The following is a 24,716-nucleotide window of genomic DNA, read 5'->3' on the forward strand; positions in this document are numbered from 1 at the left end:
GTAGTGTCCATCCCTTTCCGGGCCCTACGGGGTGCTGCTCGCTGATGAAGTGTTCTCGGCGACGCCCGGCCTCGCAGCAGAAGGAGCGCCTCGGGCTGCACGCGCCTGGCCGGAAGTGGCCACCGGGAAATCTGTTGGGCGGGGCGGCACGGCCTGGCACGCATGCTCTGTCGGGGCGGGGCCGCGGCGGGGCGGGGCCTCGGGAGCCTCCAGTCCGTGAGCTGCGCGGGGTCTGGGCGGGGCCGGAGCGCGCGGGAAGCCCCGGCAGGGCTGTCCCCGTGCTGCGCAATGGCTGTCTCGGTGCCCGGCTACTCGCCTAGCTTCAAGAGGCCGCCTGAGATCGTGCGGCTCCGCCGGAAAAGGTCTCGGGACCACGGTGCCGCTATGCCCTCCGCACTGCCGGAGCCCGCGCCCCGCCGAGCCGCGCTGGCGGCTGGGCTGCCCTTGCGCCCCTTCCCGACCGCGGGCGGCAGAGGAGGCGCCGCCGCCACCACCGCACGCAGGAACCCTTTCGCCCGCCTGGACAACCGGCCGCGGGTCGCCGACGAGGCCGGCGAAGAGCCGCTCCGCGGTCCTCAGGTTGCGCCGGCCCCGGTGAGTCTCCGCTTCGGGCAGCTGGGCGTCAGGGGTGGGAATGGGCGCGAACCGCCGCCGCAGCCTGATGTCCTGAGCTGGGGCGGGGGAGGGGGTGGCTGCCCTCGAAGACCTGTAAGAAGGACAGGTAGCGCGAAAGGTCCTCAGAACTGGGATGGAAAGCCACAGAATCTGTCTTCTCACAATCCAAGACCTTTTTCTCGGGCACTTGAAATTACTGTGGACATGGAGGACTGTTGAAGATAAATTGGATCAGAATTTACAAGTGTTGGTTTTACCCATAAAGCTTTTTGGATCTTTTGGTCTAAGATTTATGTTATAAAATGCGTTATTAAAAGCGTCAAAGTCTGGCCTTTCCTCCCGTTTAGATTAAGTTCAGGCACAAATCTGAAGTGAAACAAATGTTGGTACTGTATGGATGTGAGTTCCCACTCACTCTCCTGAGAAACTGGTGTGCCAGGTGAGTCCTTACATATTTCAAATTCCCTCATCGCATAGGTTTTTAAAGTACAACTCTCTTTTAAACCTCAGCTTCTAGATTCTAATGGAGAAAATAACTTGCTGTGGGAGGAGGCATCATCTCATGAAAGAACAGTCACCGAACTGCCCCAGGTACTTCTTAAATTACATTTCCGGTTTGTGCCACTGTTGGGTATGTAGAAGTCAGTCCCTCCACAGTGTGAGTGGAAGGATTGAACTCCTGTTGTCAGTCAGGCTCAGAAGCAAGTGCCTGTACCTTCTGAGCTGTCTCAATGGCTTAGCCCAGGAAATGCCTTTCAAATGCTGAAAAGGATGTGTATTCTAATAAACATACTTCTCAAAAGCATTTCTCTGGAAAAAAATAGTTTCAGGAACGAGTTCAAAGCCTAGGACTGTACCTCAGCTGTGAAATGCTGGCCTGGTGTGCTGTACCTCACTCAGGCTGAACCTCAACTGTACCTAAGGCTGTACCTCAGCTGGTGAAATGCTGGCCTGGTGTGCTGTACCTCAGGCTGTACCTCAGCTGTACCTAAGGCTGTACCTCAACTGGTAAAATGCTGGCCTTGCGTGCTGAGACCTCAGGCTGTACCTCAGCTGTACCTAAGGCTGTACCACAGCTGGTAAAATGCTGGCCTTGTGTGCTGAGACCTCAGGCTGTACCTCAGCTGTACCTAAGGCTGTACCACAGCTGGTAAAATGCTGGCCTCGTGTGCTGAGACCTCAGGCTGTACCTCAGCTGTACCTAAGGCTGTACCTCAGCTGGTAAAATGCTGGCCTTGTGTACTGAGACCTCAGGCTGTACCTAAGGCTGTACCTCAGCTAGTGAAATGCTGGCCTTGTGTGCTGAGACCTCAGGCTGTACCTAAGGCTGTACCTCAGCTGGTAAAATGCTGGCCTCATGTGCTAAGACCTCGGGGCTGGGTCTCCAGGAATCACATGAGTCAGGACATGATGCTACACACTTAAAACTGACTCACTGGAGTGAAAGAGGGATGGTCAGACATTTGATAGCATCCTCAGACACACAGACAGTTGAGGCCATCCTGGGACATGAGAGCCTTCTCTAAGAAGAAAAGAGGAACTGGAGAGTGATTCTTTCTTTCTTTTTTTTTTTTTTTTTAAGATTTATTTATTATATGTAAGTACACTGTAGCTGTCTTCAGACACACCAGGAGAGGACACCAGATCTCATCACAGAGGGTTGTGAGCCACTATGTGGTTGCTGGGATTTGAACTCAGGTCCTTTGGAAGAACAGTCAGTGCTCTTAACCAATGAGTCATCTCTCCAGCCCCCAGACTGATTATTTCTATACAGGTGTCTCCATAATAGATGTGGGCTCTGGTGGCCAAAACCTGGTCTGTGCTCGGAATCAAACCCAGTGCTTCTCATGTGTGAAGAACCAGTGCGCCCTCCCACCCCCACAGTTAAGGTGGAACAGGCTGAGAGTTCCCAAGACCCATGCTAGTGTTTGCATAGTCTTGTGGAGGCAGCCGCCCTGAAAGGATATTTGCACCGTATTCCCTAAGGAGGTCCTTTTAGAATGGTCAATATGATATGGGCTTGAGCAGCAGGTTGACTATACTTTTTTTTCTTTCATTTTTTTTTTTTTAACTTCAGGTAATGTGTTTAAAACCCTTAAAAGTTCTACCAAGATTGCTAAACCTAAAGAAAGCTTACCCTGGTCTCAGTGGTTCTGAGCCTTACAAGATACTTTTAAAATTCTGATAACATAGCTGGGGGAGGCAGAGGCATCTTTGTGTTTGAGGCCAGCCTGGTCTACAAGAGTGAGTTCCCGGAGAGCTAGGGCCATGCAGAGAAACCCTCTCTTGGTGGTAGAGGATGGATGCTGGAAACATTTCCACTTGGTTGTCTGTAGTACTAGACAGAAATATGAAAACTCAGAAGCGAACCATGGTCTCCAGCCCCGCCCCACCCGGCTGTGCTCAGGTCCTGTGCTCAGCCCCGCCCCACCCGGCTGTGCTTACGTCCTCTCAGGTCAGTTCTCTCCCTCCGACTCAAACTATCAGGCCTAATGGCACATGCTCTTACCCAGTGAGACATCCCCAGGGTCTGAGGCCTCTCTGAATACCTTGGTTTACCTCCTTCCGGACTTTTCAAGTATAATACATTTTTAATATTAGACCATTAATAAGTTTTGACATTTAGTGATCAAGAGTAGAATAACTGAAATCTCTGTATTAAAAGAATTTCCTTAACATTCTAATTTTTGTGTTGTTTTCTAAGAGTCAACGTGTACCATTGTCTGAGTCAGACACTTGGTCTTCAGATGGCACTGGGTTACCTGTGGACTGGAGCATCAAAACCCGACTCCTTTTCACCTCTTCTCTACCCTTCTCCTGGGCAGACCATCTGAAAGCCCAGGAAGAAGCTCAAGGGCTTGTCCAGCACTGTAGGGCAACAGAAGTTACCTTACCCCAGGCTATACAGGTGAGGCTGAGTGAGGGAGCCTGAGAGGAAGGGGTGTGCGTTCCTGTGTGTGTGCCTGTGGGGTGTGGGTGTGGGTGTCTGTATGTGGTGGGTGTGGGTGGGTGTGACTGTGGGGGGGATGTATGTGTGTGCGCCTCTGTGTGTGTGTGTGTGTGTGTGTGTGTGTGTGTGTGTGTGTGTGTGTGTGTGTGTGCATATTGCAGGTATCAGGACATAGCCTGTGATCTAGTACTGTGTTCCGGTCTCTCTTCCTTGCTGCCTTGAAACAGGGATCCTATGAGCTTGAAGCTCACTTTGTTTTAAGCTAGCCTGGTGGCCAGCCCAGCAACTCTCTTGGCTCCACTCCTCAGTCTTGTGGTCACAGTCAGGCCACAGGACAATTTCAATTTGTTGTCTGGGTCCCAAGTTCCAAACTCAGGTTCCTGTAATGCCATTAATCTCCAGCCTCTGTCAACCTATGTTAGTGTTTCAAACTAAATGTAGAAGGCTCTCTTCTCATTGTAAGCTGTTCTTCTGACATGTATAGATTCTAAAAGTTGACATCATTTCTCCCAAAGGGTACTATCACTTCCTGTTTGTCAGGTTAAGAACTGCTCAATATAGGTAGAGACTGGAAATAAATCAGTAGTGTAAACAGGCAGTATCCTCTCTAAACCATCCTTTCCTTAGGCTTTTAAGAAAACATGAACAATTGAATTACAATTGCTGATGAATTTTTACTGATGCTCTTTATGTCGAACGTACTCTTTTATTTTTTGCTGCTGCTGCTGCTGCTGGTGGTGGTGGTGGTGGTGGTGGTGGTGGTGGTGGTGGTGGTGGTGGTAGTTTTGTTAAGTTTGTCTGTTTCTGAGACAGGATCTTACTGTGTTGGGTAGCCCTGGCTGTCTTGGAACTAACTCACTTTGTATACTAGACTAGCCTCGAACTCACAGAGATCTGCCTGCCTCTACCACCCCAGTGTTGGTATTAAAGGCATGCACGACTCTGCGAGGCCATATTGTGGCTCTCAATAATGTAAAGAGTAGCTGAGTTGTAGAGCGGCCTCAGTGTAGCTTAGAGCAGCTCACCGGTGCACACAGCTTGTAATGGTTTGCTTAAGACGGGACTTGAGGTACATGTCTGGATAAGTAGATCAGGACAGTGTGTATTTAGCGGGGGTTTACTACTTTTGAGGCCGTGCTCCCAGGGGGAGGGAATGCTCTTCCCAGGGAATTAGGTGCTGCCCAATGGGAAGAGCATATCCGTCCTCTTCCTACCATCCAGTAGCTCGCCATGGTTCTCAGAGAAGGCAGAGGCAGAATGTCCCATCTCCAGGGGTGTGCCCTCTCCAGTGGAGAGTCAACACACTATTTGCTGTCCAGAAAGCAAACGCAGACTACATTTTAACCTCTTAACAGTTGCTAAGGTCTCCCTATTATTACAGCATTAAAAATCCTTAGCCTGCCTGCAAAGATGGCTCAGTAACCAGTTAAGAACCCATGTTCACACTGCTCAGGACCACTGGCACCTATAATGTGCAGGCAAACAAAATATTGAAAATAAAAATCATTTTTGGGGAATGGTAGGGGTGTTTGAGGCAGAGTCTTTCCATATAACCTTGGCTTTCCTGGGACTCCTGATATAGACCAGGTTGGCCTCACAGAGATCAGCCTTCCTCCTAAGTGCTGGGATTAAAGGTGTGTACCATTCCCCCCAAGTCAAAATTACAAATCTTTGTAGAAAATTTATTAGATTAAGTGTGTGACATATTCAGTGTTTCTAGTGAAATTTTATCTTTGTGGTGAGTAAAAGTCACCCACTCTCCCCACTGAAATGCAGGACCCCAGACTGTCCACCACACTGCGCTGTGCCTTCCAGCAGACGCTGGTCTACTGGCTGCACCCCGCCTTCCCGTGGCTGCCGCTCTTCCCGCGAATTGGAGCCTATAGGAAAATGACTGCAAAGACGAGTCCATGGACAGCTGATGAGACCCTGCAGCATGATTTAATGAGTGACTGGTAAGATCGTACATTCCAGAGGTGACTGATGTTCGGACCTTACCAGAAGGGCTAATGGTGATAGCTCTGTTTCTGGACATTGTCAGAAACTTGATAACCATGAGTTACATTGCTTTTTTCCCCCAACTTGATCAGTATCAGCTGTATAGTGCACATGTGTAATGTATGTCCTGGACACACATAGCAAAGGGTCTGTCTCCATACTTCCTGTCAGCTGGTGGCTTCTTCATCACAAGTTGTTCATAGTTTGCGACCAGGTGAAAACTGTGCTTGGAAGAACATCTGCAGCCCTCAAATGCAAATCTACACAGCTGCAGAAACTCAATTGAGTGTTTGAAACATTTATGCTGGGTTTTTATCTACCTGTCCGAATAAATTAAGAAATTAATTATAAATTAAATTAATACAGAATTGAGTTTAAAATATTTTAACACCTGAAAAACCTTCCTTTCTTCCTAGGTCTGTGAGTTTCACATCTCTGTATAACCTGCTCAGGACAAAGCTTTGCCCATTTTTCTACGTGTGCTCCTATCAATTCACCGTCCTGTTTCGGGCTGCAGGACTGGCAGGAAACAGTGTTATCACCGCGCTCATCTCCCCTACAACTAGAGGCTTAAGAGAAGCTATGAGAAATGAAGGTACTAGCTGCGGTTTACAGTTGAATCCTCTTGCTTTAAGTGCTAACAAGCATGGGCTGCTCTTACAGAGAACCTGGGTTTGATTCCCAGCACCCACATGAGGGCTAAAAGCCATCTAACTACAACTCCAACGGTTTGAATGTGCCCTTTGTGAGCACCAGACACATAGGCGGTACCCTGACATAAACACCCATATGCATTAGAAAAAAAAGTGAATCTTTTACTAATTGGTCATCAATATTTTCTAATATGTAGTTCTTTTTCTTCTTCTTCTCCTGGTAAATCTTCTCTTAAATGTATCTGCAAGTTAATTATGTTCTCTTTTTTGAACTCTGAGGTAAAGCACATATTAGGTCCTATACATCACTCTTATTGAATATACTCTGCTTTTTAAAACAAGACTTTACATTTATTTTGTATGTATGTATGTGTTTCTGTGGGCACACACATACCATGGCACACATGTAGAGGTTAAAAGACAGCTTCAAAGAGTTCTTTTATTCCATAATGTGAATTCTAGGAAGTGAATTCAGATGTCATAAAACTTGAGATTCTGCCCACTAAACCCTTTCACCAATCCTAGGTTCTTTGATACTATAAGTCATCTAACCTCTCCTTTGATAATTTTCAAACCATGTTATCTGATCAATTAGTAGATCTAGAAAGGGCAGAAAGGATAGAGACAAGTCCCTTTCCATAGAAAGCCTAGTCTGTGTACCGGAATAGTAGGACACTCCTGGTTAATTGAAGAAAATTGGATTATATTTTCTGATGTAGGTATTGAATTTTCTCTACCTTTACTAGAAGAAAGTGGCCATAAGAAGAAAGTTCGAGAACCAAGCCTGGAATATGAGGAGTATGTAATTACAAAACTTTTTGCATATTCACTTTTATGAATTCACTAATCAAACTCAGGGCGGTGTGCTTGTAACAGCATCAACTCTGTGACTATGTGCTTCTAACTGTAGCAGTTTCCTAGGGAGCAGGCAGGCAGTGAGGAAGATGAAGAGGAAAGTTTATCTTGGCTGGAAGAGATAGGTGTGCAAGATCAAATTAAGAAGCCAGACGTGATCTCTATCAAGCTGTATCCTTTGTTAGGAAGTTCCACTGAGTTAGAGTTTCTAACACTGGTTTAAGACAGTCCTTGTTGCTCAGATATGAAGTCTTTGATGGTTTCTATCACAATCAGACAGTCACCATGTCATTCAAACCATGAATGAGCCTGAGCTGCCCAGGCCTCTGGAGCCCAGGCAGCTGGCTGCTCGGCTGTGGTTCCTTTTGCTCTTTCCTTGATTGTGGGTCTTCAGACGTAAAGAAAAACATGAAGTACAAATGGATCACCGACCTGAGTCTGTCGTACTGGTGAAAGGACTCGACACCTTCAAACTGCTCAATTTTTTGATCAATTGCAAGAGTTTAGTTGCTACCTCAGGTGCACAGGCGGGTCTTCCACCCACTCTCTTATCCCCAGTAGCCTTCCGAGGGGCCTCAATGCAGATGCTTAAGGTAAGTGTCTGCTTCATCTGCATACAGTCCAGTTCTTAGTGTTGATTGTGGCTTGTTTTTAAACCCAGGGTCTCTAATTCTGGCTGTCCTGGATATATAGACCACTCTGCTCCTAAGCTCACAGATGCTGTGTTAAAGGCATGTGCCATCATTCCTAGGTCAAATTCTCTATTTTTAAAAAATAATTCTAGGGACTGGGGAGATGGATCAGTATTTAAGAACACTTGCTACTCTTGCAGAATACCCAAACTCAGTTCCCAGCACCAACATGGTGACTTACAGCCATTAGTAACTTCAGTTACAAGGGTTCTGATGCCTTCTTACCCCTGCAGATAGCACGTACAACTGGATGTCCAGACGTTGGCCAGTCATTATGGCCTTACCTTTAATCCCAGCGCACGGGAGGCAGAGGCAGAGGCAGGCAGATCTCAGTGAGGAATAGCAAGGCCTTCATAGTGAGACCCTGTCTCAAAAACTGTATTTGTGTGTCTGGTGTGTATGTGTACATATATTGTATGTACATGTATTTGTGTGTGTGGTGTGTGTGTACATATATTGATAGCATATACACAATTTTTCATCTTTTTAAACTGTTCTTGCATACTTTGGGCTTTGTTGGCACTGAAATTGTATGGGGGTATGAGGCCTACTAGACCAGCAGCTTGACGCGAGTCACATTCCCAGTAGTTTTGTTTTTGCTTTCTCCATTAAAAATAAAAATGAATTGAGAGCTAGGTGAAATGAATTAAGTCAAATCCCTTTTACTCACTTCCTGTATCACATGACTTTACTTTTTTAAATTTCCTGAAGGCACGAAGCATTAATGTAAAGACTCAAGCTCTTTCTGGATACAGAGATAAGTTTAGTTTGGAGCTCACAGGCCCCATCATGCCGCACGCTTTGCATTCTATGACCATGCTACTGCGCTCTTCACAGAGAGGGTCATTCTCTGCTGGATTCTATGCACATGAGCCGACTGCTGTATTCAATGTTGGCCTGTCTCTGGATAAAGACCTGGATAGAGTAAGTAGACTCAGTCAGACCCGTGTCCTCTTGCTGGGGTAAATGTCACTTCTCATGCCAAATTTATATCAAGTTAGAAAAGTCACAAATATCCACATGTGCATAAATCTTGTGAATTCAGACAATATTAAGTATTTCCCAAACCTAAATAGTACTCACTGCACTCACAGCTGTAACTGAGTAATTACTGATTCCTTTGTATTTTATCGACACACAATCTACCCCAGCTATTTTTCCTGTTTCTCATGTATGTGTCCATAACTTGCACTTTTGCATGTCTTGAAGCACAGCAGTGAAGTAAGTTAGTTCACACTGTACCTTACGCTCTTCTATCTCAGTCATCAAGACCAGAATGCCCTAACAGTCTTGTAACTGGTCTCTGTGAGCAACCTTCAAAGACTGTAATTACAAGTGCAAACCATGTCTGCCCAACATTCATGTTCTAGATACCCCCAACTCTGGTTACAATTGTACAGCAAGTGCTTCAACACTAAACAGTCTTTTAAGCCTTATTCAGTTACTAATTTAGGACTGTCTTTTTAGACTTTTTAAAGATAATGGTTAACAGTCCTTTAACTGGCCTTGGTATCTATCAAGTCTAATAGACTGGCTAATTTAGGATTTTCATACCACAGATATTATTATTGGTGTTCCAAGCAGGAGATGGGCAGCAGTTAGGAGCACTGACTGCTCTTTCCAGAAGGCCTGAGTTCAATTCCCAGCAACCGTATGGTGGCTCACAACCATTTGTAATGGAATCTGATGCCCTCTTCTGGTGTGTGTCTAAAGACAGCTCTGGTGTACACATATCTTTTAAAAACAAAAACCAAAAACTTGGTGTTCAAGAACTAATGTATTTTATGGATGTGGACTTGTGTTTCTGCAGAAAGTTGCTGATAAGGACCTTGCTAACTGTGGGCTGCACCCTAAAACCCTGGAGCACCTCAGTCAAATGCCAGTGCTGGGGAAGTCATCCTTACGGAATGTGGAAATGAGTGACTACATTTTAAATTGGAGATCCTGAACACCAAAGTAAGCCTAAAAGGAATCTCTGAGGAAAAAGCTTCCTAGCGAGGAATTCAAGATTCGTAGGCCTCTGGCTTTTAAAGTTCATTTGGAAGAATATATTTAAAATACTGAAATGTTCATAAAATATTTTATATTAACTTATTACATGCAATAGTATTAGGTTTTAAATCAACATTTTGCTTTTATTATTTTCATACATTTTCAGAGATGAAGATGCAAGGTGCTTCTTTAATGCCTCAGATAATTCAAATAAGAATTCTATCCCTGCAACGTATTGTAACCCAAGTAGAAAAGTCAGTCTGATATTACAATTGAGATTACTTGTAGCAATTATTCCATTGAGACTAATATAGATGCTTCGAACAAAAGCATCTATATTGTATGTTAGACTAGCAGTGAGCTCTTTGAAGACGTAGGGAAATCAACATTTTTACTAATGATTTCTAGCTCCTCTGTTCTCAAATATGCTCAGTCACATGTGACAAGTCAGATGGTAGGCTATTTTGTACTTCATCTAAGTGTTGGGTGCTCAGTAATGTCAACGTACTATTTAGTGTGCTTATAGGTAATCTGTGTTTGCATGTGTGTATAAAATTCAGTATTTTTAAATAAACGTACATAGAAATCACAAGAGTCGGGTAAGAAAACCAGTGCTTAGTTATGTGTGCCATGAGAGCCAGAGTGAGACACCACACTTACTCAGAGAAGTTTGTATTTGGGCCAAGCTTTTGAAAATAAAGGCTGGAGACATAGCATATGAATACCACTGTAATACACATGAATATTCTATAAGACCCTAAAAATTAACATAAACTTAAACTTTCTCAGTCAACAAAATAGCGGCTGGTTGCCAATTTTTATTAGATAAGTTGGTTACAGCATTTTTATTATTTACGTCTATCTAGGTGTAGCTGAAATTCAAAATGCACATCAAAGTAAAACTATATCACAACTCAAGCCATACTAAATATGTACTTGGCCTCTGAAGTAAAATTCTAGTTGGACTTTCATTTGACTTCCTTCTTATGACCCAAGTGGCTTTAACAGGAATGCAGGACTTAGTACTGATCATGACACAATGTATCACTTTCTCTTCATAATCTCTACAAAAGGGGAGATGGTGGCATCAGCCCTGTGAACAGACCTTGCTTCATTAACTTAATAACACTGGCCCAGTATCTGTCCAGCAGAACCCATTGTGAGATAGTACAAGGTGCACAGCCCTTCACTGATTACAGGCAAGGGTTACAGCAGCCTAGCCGTAAGGAAGGGAGGTTACATCATAGTACAAAATACAGTATAAAAGCGTTATTTAACATTCCACACTGAATATTACTGATGCCCTCAAACAATTGTTTTGATGTTAGCCACTTAAACAAATACATCACTAAGGTAAACAATATAAACATACCAAAACCCTGTATGGTTAAATACAATTTCCATGGTACAAAAACCAAAGCCTGGAGATGTTTGTACAGATTGCTTTTTACACAATGTCTTAAATTGTGAAATATTTACAACATTAAGGGAGGAAATACATTGTGATGCAGAGTAAAATTATCTGAAATGATTAATATAAAACCTCAATCTATCTACGTGAGGCACTCCTGAAGCAAGTGGCATTAGCCATGAGGTCCTTTGGTACAAGGCCCATTGCTTGAAGAACCACAGTAGCTGCTGTGGCTTTAGCATGCTTCTTATTAGGGCTGGCAAAGCTGGGCTGGTAAGCGCTTCCATTTATCAATACCTATTCAAGAAAAACATACAATTGGGCTGGTAAGGGCTTCCATTTCTCAATACCTATTCAAGAAAAACATACAATAAGAACAGCATCAAACTTTAATATCTATTAGCTTTGTACTTTTTCACTAAATTCTAAAAATAACTTATAAATTACAAACCCCATATTATATAAATTAATCTCAGCCCAGAAGCAGTAAATGATTTAAAAGGGAAACTGCAAAATAAATGCAAGTCTCCGTTATTTTTTTTAAAAGCCCTAATAAAAGTACCCCATATTCCACTAGAAAATACATTTTGCCCATGCCCCTCCCCTTTAATTTTGTACCCTTTTTATAAAAACCCACTTTACCCCCATATTCACATCTGTGACCCACCCACAGAATATTAATACTAGTTGTATCACACTCATCCCTTAACCCTCTAACATCATGATGTAATTAGTATGTAAGTTCATATTTACCCTAAAGAGGAAATGTTTGCGATGGTCAGGGCCACTGTCATGGACCAAGAGAAATTCAGGTGGTTGCCACCTTCTCTTATTACAGATTTCCATCAAGGCAGACACGGGATGTTTGCCTGTAGAGAGAAAAAATAATTAGTTATAAAAGATTTCCACCAACTTTGCAAGGAATTATGAATTGAAGGTATGGGTAAAAGCAAAAGCAGTTCAGCAGGGCTGTTCTCACCTGATAAGTCCTTCATTGCAGCAGAGAAGTTTCCAGACCGCTTTTGTGCTCGCTCTCCTACTGCAACAAGACCTTAAAAGGAGGAGGAAAAAGGCAAATTTACTATTCAACCTAAAAATTTAATAGATGGAAAAAACATACCTCTCACTACTGAAACCTAAAAACCTATACTTATATTAAAACTGGCTTACTCTATTTTTCCTTTTAATAATCATATACCTATGAAGAGATAAAACTTAAGGGGCTTGGGAAATAGCTCAGTCAGCAACAAGGCACTTGCAGATCGAGTTCAGAAAAGCCAGCAGTGTTGACACAGACTAGTAATTCTAGCACTTGGGAGACAGGCAGGTGGGTCCCTGGGGAGCACTGGTCAGCCAGCTCTTGGTGGGCTCCAGGCCAGGAGGACCATTTCCAAAGTGAATGTGAATGATGCCTGAGGAACACCCTGACATAAGTTTGTGTGTACGGAGAAGTGTCAGGTAACCACCAGCATCTCAGAGCTAAAGCCTAAGAGGTGGTGACTACTAACTACAAGTAACTTTTTACTAATTTATCATCTTTTAAAATAGGGAGTAGTGGAGAGTGTGGTCCCCCAAAACACAAAGGAAGATAGACGAAGCCCTCTATCAGTCAGTACCTGCTGTCCTAACAAATTCCTAAGTTCTCAGATAACACCTTCCTGAAAAAGGTCACTACACAGGAATAATGTCATAAAGCCCCAACAGTGCTCTTCCCACTTTCCACAGCAAACGTTCAGCCAATCAATTGTTAAGAACATGCTAGAATATATATCTCTTTCAAACCTGTTCTAGGATACAGCCACTGTCTGAGAATCCATATCTACATTATGTTGAGGAATTTCGATGTGGATGTACCCTAGAATTAGAACACACTGACTAGATTCATGGCAAGTTTTTAAAAATCAGGCCTAAACTATATGGTGGCACATGTCTATAATCCAAAATTTGGGGAAGATTAAGGCCAACCTGGGCTATAAGATACTTTTAAAACAACAATAACAAAGATAAGATTTCTCTTTGTAGCCAAGGCTGTAGTAGAACTTCCAAAGTAGAACAAGCTCTCAACCATTAAGAGATCTTTCCTGCCTCTGCCCGGATCCAAGACATGTACTACCACTCCGGGCTCTAGTTTTAATACCTAAACCAGTGAAGTCAGCTAACAGCCTCTTGTGATTCCTCTTTGAATGTTACTAGCTGCCTGGTAACACCTTAGGAATAAAGATTAGCAAATAAAGCAACAGATGATACAGGGCCGAGACATGGCAGGAAGAGAACTGCAAGATCCAGGCCACCCAAGAAGACAACAAAAAAACGAGCTGGAGAGATGGCTCAACTGTTAGCAAACAGTGGCTGTTCTTGCAGAGGACACTAATTAGATAGATTCCATGCAACCATATGGCAGCTCACAACCATAGGGGATACAATCCCCTCTTCTGGGCTCCATGGGCACACACAGACAAAACACCTACATACACAAACCACTCTACAGACAGACAATGGATCAGGAGGATGGTTTAACTGGTGTCATGGGTGCAGGGCTTGCCATATCATTCATGCACCCATACACAATAGACAAATGGAGCGAGGGAAAACCAGCAAGTATGTGGTCTCAATGAAGAACAGAAACGAGAAAGGTTTGTTTTCTTAAAGTCATGCAGATTTTCATAGCAGTGACTAACACAAGGCAAGCTATCCTTTGAAAGCTCAAACTAGTATGTTTGTTAAACATCTGTAGAAATAAGCTGATGTGTGTGAGAAATGTGTTAAAAGGTTTCTCCAACAAAGAGCTGTTCATTATTGGTGTATCTAGTCCATGGTCGCAGGACCAAAATAAGGTTGGATTTTAAAAAAAAAAAACAAAAAATCAAAAGAGGTAATGAGACTCCAAAGTATGTAATAATTGAAAAGTAATAAACTTCAGGAAGAACTTACCTTTTCGGTCTGTTTTAAAATCAACAAGGATGGGTTCCTTATTTCCTTCTTTGTTCTTTCCTAATCCTTCTCCTTCTCTCCAGCCCATTTTCCTCATCAAAACAGCTCCCATTCCTCCAGTTACTGGGGCTGCTCTTAAGAACTGATCCTATCCAAAGAAAAACAAAAGGTAAAATGCCCCCATTTTACAGTTAGAACTGAAATATTGTATTAATGGTAACTTAAGAAAAAGAAATCTTACTTCTAGATCTGTAATAGCATTCAACTTAAGTTCTTCTATACTCAATACGTTCTGTAGCATATGTTCTAATTATAATTACCAACACTTTGAAAGTCAAATGGCAATTGTAACAGTAGCCCCTCGGTGCCCCCCTCCAAAAACAACAACAACAACAAGAGCACTCCTGTTTTCGTCCACTATTTAGGTTCACTGGTATCTCTTCTTAGCTTGCAAAATAAAAAGAAGGCAATGTTAAAACAGTCAATGTATTATCTCAGGTATACCTAGTTTATGAATAAAGCCTAGACATTGTTTTTAAGTAGTTTGGACGGTGAAGAAGCATACAGTTGTCACCCAGTTTTTTTCCCCATTCTATTATAAGGCAAGTATCAATAATTTTACTTAGAAAATCCCTATGAAACAAAATTAATTTACATGTAAATAAGTTGGTAGATAAGTACATAAAATACCCTGTAAGTATACCAAATTTGAATTCTTCTAAAACCTGGCTTGATGTTAAAAGGCTTTTAAGAAACTCCTTAAATGTTTACATACCTAGGCCTCGGTAGCAGCAGTGTTGTGAATAGTACGGCTGGCACTGACCGGGGCAAGAAGACAGCTACAAGGATTTGGCCCTGAAACAAGTTTCCATACAGAGGGGTGAAAGTTCACAGGTTATTCTGTGAACAATCATCTCTCTTGTATCCAACCCACTGAACCATAATTTCCATCAAAGCAGCAAACCACTTAATGTCCTAAGCTGCACAACTGTGTGCACTAGCACGGTAAGCAGTCAGTGGTCTCCAGTTAAGAAATGTCCAGTGCCTCTTTTTAAAGTATCAATGCACAATCTACCAATGATGAATTCTGCTGTTGAACGATGGTGTGTTTGGTTTTGTTTCTTTCTAATTGAAACATCTCTGAACCATGTTTTATTTCCAATCATTACAGCATTTCAGGTTAATGCTCTCTGCAAAATATATATCAAGTCATTACAAAAATCAGAGTCAAATGTTTTGGTAGCTCAGCAAGGAAATATGCACTATTTTTCCTTCTTTCAGTAAGTAATAGTTAACAATTATGTTTTTACAGTAGCAGTAAAATACATACTTTGTTTCCTAGCTTTATAATTAATCGTTGAGAAGAAAACATGCCAATGACATGTGACTAGACATTAAGTTCAACAAGGTGCTCTGATGGAAGGAGGCAGCTGTAGAGGTAAAAACACACCCCTGGTTCAGTTCCTTATTTGGTGCAGGCCATGCATTGTGGATGTAAAGAAAAAAGTTAGCTGATACTTGGATATCAACTGCCTTGATGCTAAACACCTAGAATTACTTTACTTACTTCCAGGTTCATCTCCCTCTTTTCCAGGAAACACTCCTAAAAAAAAGGGCAACTGTACAAACAGAGTACAATATAAATCCCCAATTAACCCCGTTTTCCAATTCTGCTTCTGTTTGCTATTATCTTCGCATCCCTCTATCCCCAGTATAAAAACCTGTCTTAATCTAATGAGATCACACAACCAACAATTATTATGAAATCAAGTCCTAAGTCATTCGAGAAAATAGAGGTCCTTTAAAACAAATTACCTTTTAAGTGATTTACAAATAAATGAGTATATTGATCAACTATTTGTCTTAATATACAGGTATTCTATAACAAACTAAACATGGAGGGTGTTAGTTGGCATTGCCTGGGATTTTAATACACAAGGACAGTGCTGGTCCAAGAAACAGCCAAATGACCTTTTCAGTATCTCCTGAACATGGTTAATGGGCATAAACAAAACTTATCAATGAAATTATTGCCTAATAACGTCTAAATGTACTGGCCTATTTTAATAACACCCCTCTGGTTTTCATTAAAGCAGATAGTCTTCAGTACATACAAATTGTTTTCCTTTTAGTGCTGATTTCTTCTGTAACGTAAAGCTTGGTTTGATGAACACATAATTTATCAAAATGATTTGCTTCTCAGATTATATTCTATGCAAAATGTAAAGCAAAATCATTTTAAAGGTTCTGGTAAACATTAACTACTTACATACTGAAAAACAGCAAAATATATTTGGGACAAAGTATTTAGGGAGCCACGTGTGAAGTAAAGACTCACCTTGGAAACTCACTCTCGCTTACCTGCTCTTTATATATAAACACATTGACAGCATACTTTACAATGAAAGCCCTTCCTGAAGCTTCTTTGTACCTAGTAATGTGCATCAAGTATTATGTGCATAAATACTGAAAAATACTTTGTGTCTAACTCCCTGTGATCCTTAACACTCAGCTTCAAGACCAGATGAAGGAAGATTGAATACTGGGCTCTGTGGTAGGAAACTTGCTCATTACTACCTAAATCGAGGTTCCAAGTTTTAAATCCAATGTCACAAAAAAAGTAAACACATAATACTTCCCTACTTTTCAACTATCACTTTCCTTTACAAAGTATTAGTATATAAAATAAATTCAATTATTATTATTCCTTTCTTTCCAAAACCAATCCCTAGGTACATATTCGTGCAACTATTTAAGGGGAAAACCAGGCAAGCACAATGAGGATATATGGTGCCTTATATTAATCTGTTAATAAAGAGAATCGCAGGTAATGCTTCTGCTGTGAAGCTGTTATGGTATTAATGTTCAAGGCAACCAAAACTTTTATCTTTGAGAAATTGAGCACACCCATGAATAGCACTTATTCCAGTTCTACAAACAGTAAGTACCCTTCACTTTGTCACTCTTTGAGGCTGTCACAAGAACCTGTCTCCGGCCCCTTGACACTTGGGAGACATAAATTCCGAGGAATTACTTGCCCATGATCATACAAGGAGTCAGGAGTACGGCAGGACAAAGAAACCTTCCCAATCCAAGAGACCACGCAGCCTCCCAGTTTCCTGAAACAAATTTCCCATCACCCGTCCAACCAAACCACAGCCCTTCAGCAGACCTTGTTTCTTCATAAAACCCTTTTATAACCACCTAAGACTCCCCCAACAATGAGGTAGCCGTAGGTGGAGTTGACAAATCTCACTGCAGGAATCTGAGACCAGGTGCACCTACATCTTCGCAGCATGAGATGTCCGTCCTCTCCCTTGATTTTAGGTCTTACATATCCTGTTTTTTCATGAAGTCAGTGGTTCTCAAATTGAGCCTGTGGATCACCAGAGGCCACCAGGACCTAAATGGTGGTCCACAGATAGTTATCTCCAGCCCAGCCCACCCTGCTACCCTCCCCTTCACAATTGCCCACCCCACATTCAAGGCACCCTCCCGCCCCAGCCTCTCAGTCCCATGACAAGGTTACCACATGCAGCACTAATTAGGGCCTCCCAACCACTTGCTGTATCTAATAGCTGACCACCATATAGGGACCTGGGGCTAGACGTCATAAGAGGCAGGAGCAAAGGCATTTATAAGCGGGTGCAGGCACTACAAGAGGACAAGGACAGAGGAATGGAATATTAGGGTGGCAAAGGGTTCTTGGGGATAGTGATCCACCAAAATTAAACCTGTAATAAAGTATCCCATGATGAAAAATGTTGAGAACCACTGCTCTGAAATGATTAGGTTAGTAGTCCAACAGGAACTGCGGAATATTCTGAACAGCACCTGCTAGTTAGCATCCAAAACAGTTAAAGAAAACCACCCCCACCAAAACCAATAGCAAAAAAATATGAAAAAGAACAACCTCCAGATATAAAGTGAGTGGCTCTTGAGCCATATTTATACATTTGGCATTGATTGTGTCAGCTCAGCCCGTCTTCAGTGTCCATCCTGGAGCACACACAGTAGATTTACTCAGGAACTTAGGTTAGTCACTTGCCCCTGCATTTCTAATGTATTATTATAAAACAAAAGCAAAAAACAACTTAGCTTTGTATTTTTTGACAGTCTGTGTACCTTTTTAATCCAGGCCTGGGCACCAGTATTAGCCAGCTGTTCCTGTGTCAGAACTTGCACTCCCGTACTTCCTGTGAACTGCCCAGGGATAGAGTTCAACTGAGCCCAGGCGTCGATCTGAGGAAAAAGAAGCCATCTTCAATGAGTAAAATTATTGATCTGATCAAATTGCCACACTGGTAACAGTTTAATTCACTGAAGAAAAAAGGATTTCGTGCCTAAAATGGCCAAATATTTAAAGTTTGAAGTTTTTCCAAGTCTTCTAAATAAATATTATAGAACTCCATGAAATTGACTAATGCAACCGAAGGTGTTCAGTGCATCTCCAACTAAAAATTATCACAAAGCACCTTCTTTAAAATATCAGATAAATGGAAAAATGCTCTTATGGCCAAAGCTATCTTTGCCATCTGACCTATCATACATAGGCATTCAAGACAGTCTGGATCTCTGATTACTCCTATAGGATAATGATCTATACCTATCTATTGGCATAATATAGACAGTCAACAGAAAACTATTTTATGAAAAGTAGACATCGCTCACCAACACCTAGTGTATAATACATCAAAGTGCCATTCAAATTGCATTTAATGCATACCAAGTATAGCAAGTTCACTTTGCTGAAATATGGAAAGTTAGTTATAGCTCATGGAGTTGTTGTGGGCACTCTATGTGCACGCACATAAGACTATAAATTCTAGCCACAATAAGTAATGAGCATTTTCTTAGTGATTAGATCAAGTCATTTTGTAAGTTACTATAACAAAGTGTGAAACAGCATATATAAACTGAGTCTCCAGTCCCAGCTATCACACCCCACAATGATTCAGCCATCTAGTTAAAAAAAAAACAACACATACCCGTTCTTGAGCTCGATTTAACATACTCATGGCTTCAAGGTCAAATGCATTTTCACTGAGTCTCTTCTGAGCAAGTGCCCGTTCACTCATTGCTGTTGAAATGTCCACAGGCTAAGAAAGAAAACAGAGATAATTATCCCAAATTACCACAGTCCCCTAATACTTTCAGGTACTTCTATATCTTTAGATGCTACATGTAAAAAAATAAACAATAGTCTATATATTAAGACTCTTGGAAAATGAGAAGACTCAAAAGGCAAAGAGGGCACTCCTGGAAAATAGAAGACATTTAAGGTAAGTTAGTTATCATGTATTCATTCAGAGGCAAAACTAAATTCTGACTGATTTCATCTGTGTATTTTCTACAATATCAAACTGTAGCTGTTGAGTTTCATTATAGACTTATAATTTGTAGTCTGTACTAACAAGCCACTTCACTTAAGATGGTAGTTTGTAACTTTACTAATTACTCATGCTCTACTTGATAATTACTGTGGTTTCCAGAGCAGTAAGCTCATTCTGTGGATAAGAAGCAGAACACAACAACCTGTTTGGTGCTTCACTTAGCAACACGCTTACACGAGCAAAGCTGGGCACGGGGCACGCTACGATCCTGAGAACCCAAGGCTTTGATATGCATCCAGTATAGAGCTATTTTGAATTTACAAGCACTTATTACGATAATATAGAAATAACGCTGGTTTTTAAGTGTTTAAGTTCTCCCCCAAAATATTATCAGTCTACCTCTTAAAACTAAGGGGAAGGCTGAGGTGTGGTTTAGTGATCTAGCATGTGTCAAGCAGGTCATCAGAATCACAATTTCTTTATAAAATGGAAACAAAGCCTTTGATCTAAGCAGATGCATTTTTAACTTTTTAAAGCCACCCTTAAAGGAAATTCTTAGTTGTCAGATTTGTTAAGGGCTGAATTAACCACAGAACAAAAGCCTTGTGAATTACTTGAGTTTTGTTTCCTTCCATTATCATTTAACATAATAGTATTTTCCAGTTATTTCACATAGTTTTTTATAAAGTACTATCTGATACAAGGATTTACTTTTCTCACATACAAAAAATCAGTAGTAGATACTGCATGCAAATTACAAATAAATCAGTAAGAAAGCTTTCTTTTTTTAAAGTAGAAGCTGATGTAATCTCACTGCATACTGTGTATAATTCCTAGAAAAATAAAATATACCAAAGGAAGCTTAGGACTAAGAATAGTATTTTATGTATAAATAAGGACTAAGTGTCCTTTTTCCAACTTCAAATTCCATTAAATATTTTTCTGTCATCTTAATTGAAATTATCCAAGACTCCATTCACTAAATCATTTTTCTACAAAGCATACTTTTCTGACAATCTGCATAAAAAACCCATAATTTGTGCTTATTAAACATTAAATTATCCGTGCTTAATATTTTTAAGGCCTACATAAAGACAGCCTATGTATAACCATACCAACACCTTGTATTGACCTTTTGCTTTTACTGTGAGTTGATTTAATTCCTGGGACTCAAATCTGCTCCATGTGATTCCTGGGTCTTTCAATGTGAATATAGTTATTTCGGATCAAAATTTGTTTCCTAGACCTACCTGAGATGTCACCTAAACTGTCAAGTGGAGTTATTCCACCAAACCACCAAATGAAACCATCTCATGGTCTTATTATTAGACTTGCTTTGGTTTAAGAGCAACTTGCAAATCTAAGTGATAGAAAAAGTAAAATCTAAGACACCGGGGAAAATGTGTCTGCTCACTCCAGGTATACCCTCCAATTTCCAACTATAAACCATAAAAAAACTTACTAAGCTCCAAAAATTAAATCTTCTCAAATTAAAAACAATAACAAAACTAAGAATCCATCCTTTATAACCATTTTTACCTATGATATTTTCCTTGTAAATGTTATTGAGAAATAACCTAAATACTCATTCTAGCCCAAAATAGACCTTATTAAGTTTCATATTAAATTTACATTTCACTTAAAAGGCATGTTTAATATAATAACCTTGATGTTTAAATTACAACTATTTCCTAATATAACTTTATTTATTCAACAGGCTTATTAGCAAATAAATCAAGGTCACATCAGAATTTTACTTAATTTCCTAATTTTGTGTAAAAATATCTTCAGAGTCGTCTTGGGTTACGAGTATGTATAGCTCAGCAATGGAGTGCATTCTCAGTATGTGCAAGTCTATGGCTACATCCCTAGCACCACAAATGATGGGAGAAAAGGTTTTAAAATCTACAAGAATTTTACCCAGCGTTTCAAGGAAATCCATATTATATGCTAAATCATAAAGAACTATGTTACATAGCCTAATGAAAACATAAAAATACAAGAGCTAGCTGGGCAGAGTGGAACACACCTTTATTCCCAGCACTTAGGGGACAGAGGCACATGGATCTGGTTTAAGGCCAGCCTGATCTACATGAAGAGTTCAGGCCAGCCAAAGCTATGTAGAGACCCTGTCTTAGAAAACAAACAAACACCAAAGCAAAAGAAAAAACAAAAAAAATCTACACAGATAACAACTTAGAATTTCAGGAAATTAATGACTGATGATTGCTACACTGAATAAAGTTTTAAAATCTTAACCAGTGTATAAAACAAATATGAAAAATGTCCAAAGATAAAAATCTGTGAGACATTTGTCAAATTATTACCACACTGATAGACGAGCAGGTCCCCTTGCTTCCCAATTTCTCAGATGTGCATCTATCATGTCACTATGTGGCAGCACTACTCTAGGTACCACAACAAAAACGCTTCCTTCCCCTCCCCTCATGTTAATAAACGAGCCCATTTTTTCCTCTAAAAACTGCCACTATTATCAAGTTAGCCAGTTTCATGTCACATAATCACACATCTGAGGCTCCCTTTTACATATTGTGTACATTAACACCTGCTCCATAACCCCAGTGATTTCTATAAACAACAACAAAAAGTGTATTGTAAGAATTTCACACACACTGGGAGGCAGAGGCAGGCAGATTTCTGAGTTCGAGGCCAGCCTGGTCTACAGAGTGAGTCCCAGGATAGCCAGGGCTACACAGAGAAACCCTCCCTGTCTCGAAAAAATCAAATCCAAAAAAAAAAAAAAAAAAAGAATTTCACGGAATGTCAAGTGATAGACAAAGGCTAAAGGTTAAGTGTAGCAGGCTAAACTAGATTATTTTCTACACAAGTGACTGCAGGTACCTCAAAGAATATAAAAGAAATCTGTAACAAACCTCTAGCATATAAAGCATTTACAATACTTTAACAAAATTTTTAAACTGAACCAGTTATACAATATGCTGTCAACTTCAAAATGAAAAGGCATGTCAAATAGAACATCCTAAGTCATTGTTTTTTTAATGAGTCATGAATATTATTATTCAAAATGTTTATTATTCAAAATTTTATAAAATAATTGAATTATTTTTCTCCTTAAGTGCTTCAGAGAAATTCAGAGCTAATAGCTTATAATAAAAATCTAGAGCAAACGCTACACATCATTCTGGAGTATCTAATTCAAGAGCCTGTACTTTAGCTGCAGTTACAGTTTTTGTCTTTGTCCAAGATGTTACCGCTGATAAACTTCATACATAAAGAGTTTCCAATTTCAAGAGAATTTTAGCTAATAGGATATAGATAGATAGATCCAGTAATACAAACCTGGCAAACTGCTCAAGACAGAAATGTTAACATCCAAGCAATAACTAGAACTGGGCAATGTATGTGTAAATTCCCAATTAGTGGTTATAAGCACAGTCAGATCACTCCACTTGCACATTTGTACTACTCTAATGTTCTAGCCAATAACCCTGTGCTAACCTTGTTAAAAAACTGCCCTTGAGGACTACTCTTAATATTTTCCAACTTTTTTGTTTATAACTCAGATTCACCCAAATCTGGTGAAAGTCCTGTAGTCACTTCCTTACTGAGGATGCTTCTGGCTGGCTTCTGGGAAGACGACGCTATGGCAGAAGGACCTGATGAGCTGTTTCCTGTAACATGGATTTATGCAGTTTCGTCCGTGTCTTATCTGCTCACAGCAGCACACTCAGGTGCAAGACAGTTGTGGGATTAGGAATTACAAGGACAACTTAGCCCTTGTGAAGATATAATTCTGTCATCTTTGCTGAAATGTCTTATGATCAAGACTGAAGAACCAAAAACTTCAATTATACTTATTAAAACAAAATAAGACTGATTTAAAAAAAAAAAAAAAACACTACCTTATCATTTAAAAAAAAAGTCAAAAAACAAAACAAACAGAAACAAAGCAATTCATTGGAAGCCCAACTAAAATCAGAAGGGTCATTGCTCTCAAAGTATGTCAACCTAAGTAGTCACTAGTTCTACAAAAATAGTACACTTAGGTGGTAACTAACAATTGAGTATTATCATCTGTCAGTTTTTCTTTGGCGCTTTTAACAGTGTTACAGAAATACAGATTTGAAAGCAAATCAATCTCATCCCTTTGTCCTTAAAAAGTTCAGGATTCTTTTTCTTAGGGCTGCAGTTAGTTTTTATACTCCAAGTCTAAATCTCTGCATGAGTAGCTCAGAGTTCGCCCTACATCCTCTTCCAAGGAAGACACCATGTTTTATTCCTGAGCAGGAGAGAGCTCTCCTTTCATTCAGTGTTGCCATCCTCTCTCAACACTGCCCCTTAATGAGAACCTAACTTCTGATGGGAAATAAAACTAAAACATCACTTAGTGTTGAGAATGAAGATGGCAGTCATAAATATAACTTTTTCTTGGTCAAAAAGTATAAGCAACACGTATTAATCATTTTCCCCATGATTCAACAGTTATAATTTTCTCAGAAAAGTCTGTAAGAATTCTACAATATTTCTAAGTCTTTGCTACATAGGAGATTGTTGCCTGGCTATCTTTTTTCCAACTGTTTAAATGCTTAATTTGTAATAAGTTACCCAAGCACATGTATCAGGACATCTAAATCTGTACAGCCCTCACCTGGTTTATATTCTGCTACTACAAGAAGATTAAGTTAGCTGTAAATGTCAGTTAGCTTTCCCTCCTGAGATGTGGCAGTAGCCTGATTTGGGTATTAGTAAATGAGCACTAAACTGGTAAAGTACTGTTCAAAGCAGCCTCTCCTCACCGGTGACGGTGGAATACGCTTCTGTTGCTGAACTCCATGTAAATAACGACCATCACCTTTAACTGTAAATAAGTCAGCTGCCCTGGCACTTAGTTGAGCATTACTACATAGAACTGTTCCCATTCAAAATGCCGCAGGTCAAAAAAACTCAGTGAAAATGTCGCCTTTGAATTTCTCTGGGGAAAAGTACTGCATGAAATAGTTTGATCTGAGCTCTGTTTACTTTGATTCATAAGGTTTATTTGTATAATTGCAAGTGTTTACACTGGAAAATGTTTATGGCCAAAGTGGGGAACCTCAAGTGAAGAGCAGAGGTCTGTGAGACCTACATATCCCAGAACTGCAGGAAAAAGGAGTCCAAAAGGACATCAGGTCTCTAAGTCCAATCCTTGGATGAACGTCAAGGCTTTGGAAACCAAGGGCAAGGTGACGGCTGCTAGTCTCTAACTCCCACCTCCCCTACTCAAGTCTCCACCCTCCCCGATCCCCAAGCGTGATTTTGCACAAC

General features: G+C 40.7%; 2 protein-coding genes across 9 annotated transcripts in view; one reads left to right on the forward strand and one right to left on the reverse strand.

Moving 5' to 3' along the window:
• Positions 1-203: 203 nt before the first annotated feature.
• Positions 204-24,707, forward strand: Donson (DNA replication fork stabilization factor DONSON). 5 transcript variants are annotated; one of them, XM_052159141.1, is made up of 11 exons: positions 206-594; positions 1,126-1,206; positions 3,320-3,523; positions 5,342-5,520; positions 5,980-6,158; positions 6,936-7,014; positions 7,138-7,242; positions 7,466-7,664; positions 8,475-8,687; positions 9,574-9,719; positions 22,976-24,707. In XM_052159141.1, the coding sequence occupies exons 1-10, from the start codon at positions 289-291 to the stop codon at positions 9,709-9,711; spliced, it is 1,683 nt and encodes a 560-aa protein (XP_052015101.1). In that variant the 5' UTR covers positions 206-288; the 3' UTR covers positions 9,712-9,719; positions 22,976-24,707. The 5 variants fall into 5 exon arrangements, with proteins under 5 accessions (XP_052015104.1, XP_052015103.1, XP_052015101.1 ...); XM_052159142.1 differs by lacking the exon at positions 22,976-24,707 and adding an exon at positions 15,440-16,801; XM_052159143.1 differs by lacking the exon at positions 22,976-24,707 and having other exon boundaries at positions 205-594; positions 6,963-7,014; positions 9,574-10,347.
• Positions 10,537-24,716, reverse strand: part of Son (SON DNA and RNA binding protein) — a 32,310-nt gene continuing 18,130 nt past the window's right edge. The window contains exons 7-12 of one of the 4 annotated variants that reach the window (XM_052159132.1): positions 19,086-19,196; positions 18,223-18,339; positions 14,098-14,245; positions 12,146-12,217; positions 11,920-12,035; positions 10,537-11,463 (exon numbers count right to left, since the gene is read on the reverse strand). In XM_052159132.1, coding sequence (XP_052015092.1) covers positions 11,305-11,463; positions 11,920-12,035; positions 12,146-12,217; positions 14,098-14,245; positions 18,223-18,339; positions 19,086-19,196 — 723 coding nt within the window. In that variant the 3' untranslated portion in view covers positions 10,537-11,304. Of the gene's footprint in view, positions 11,517-11,919; positions 12,036-12,145; positions 12,218-14,097; positions 14,246-14,872; positions 14,953-17,573; positions 17,752-18,222; positions 18,340-19,085; positions 19,197-24,716 lie in introns of those variants that run through there. The other 3 variants (XM_052159133.1, XM_052159134.1, XM_052159135.1) reach the window with 3 other exon arrangements.

The sequence above is a fragment of the Apodemus sylvaticus genome, chromosome 15 (assembly GCF_947179515.1).
Source record: "Apodemus sylvaticus chromosome 15, mApoSyl1.1, whole genome shotgun sequence".
Taxonomy (NCBI): Eukaryota; Metazoa; Chordata; class Mammalia; order Rodentia; family Muridae; genus Apodemus; species Apodemus sylvaticus.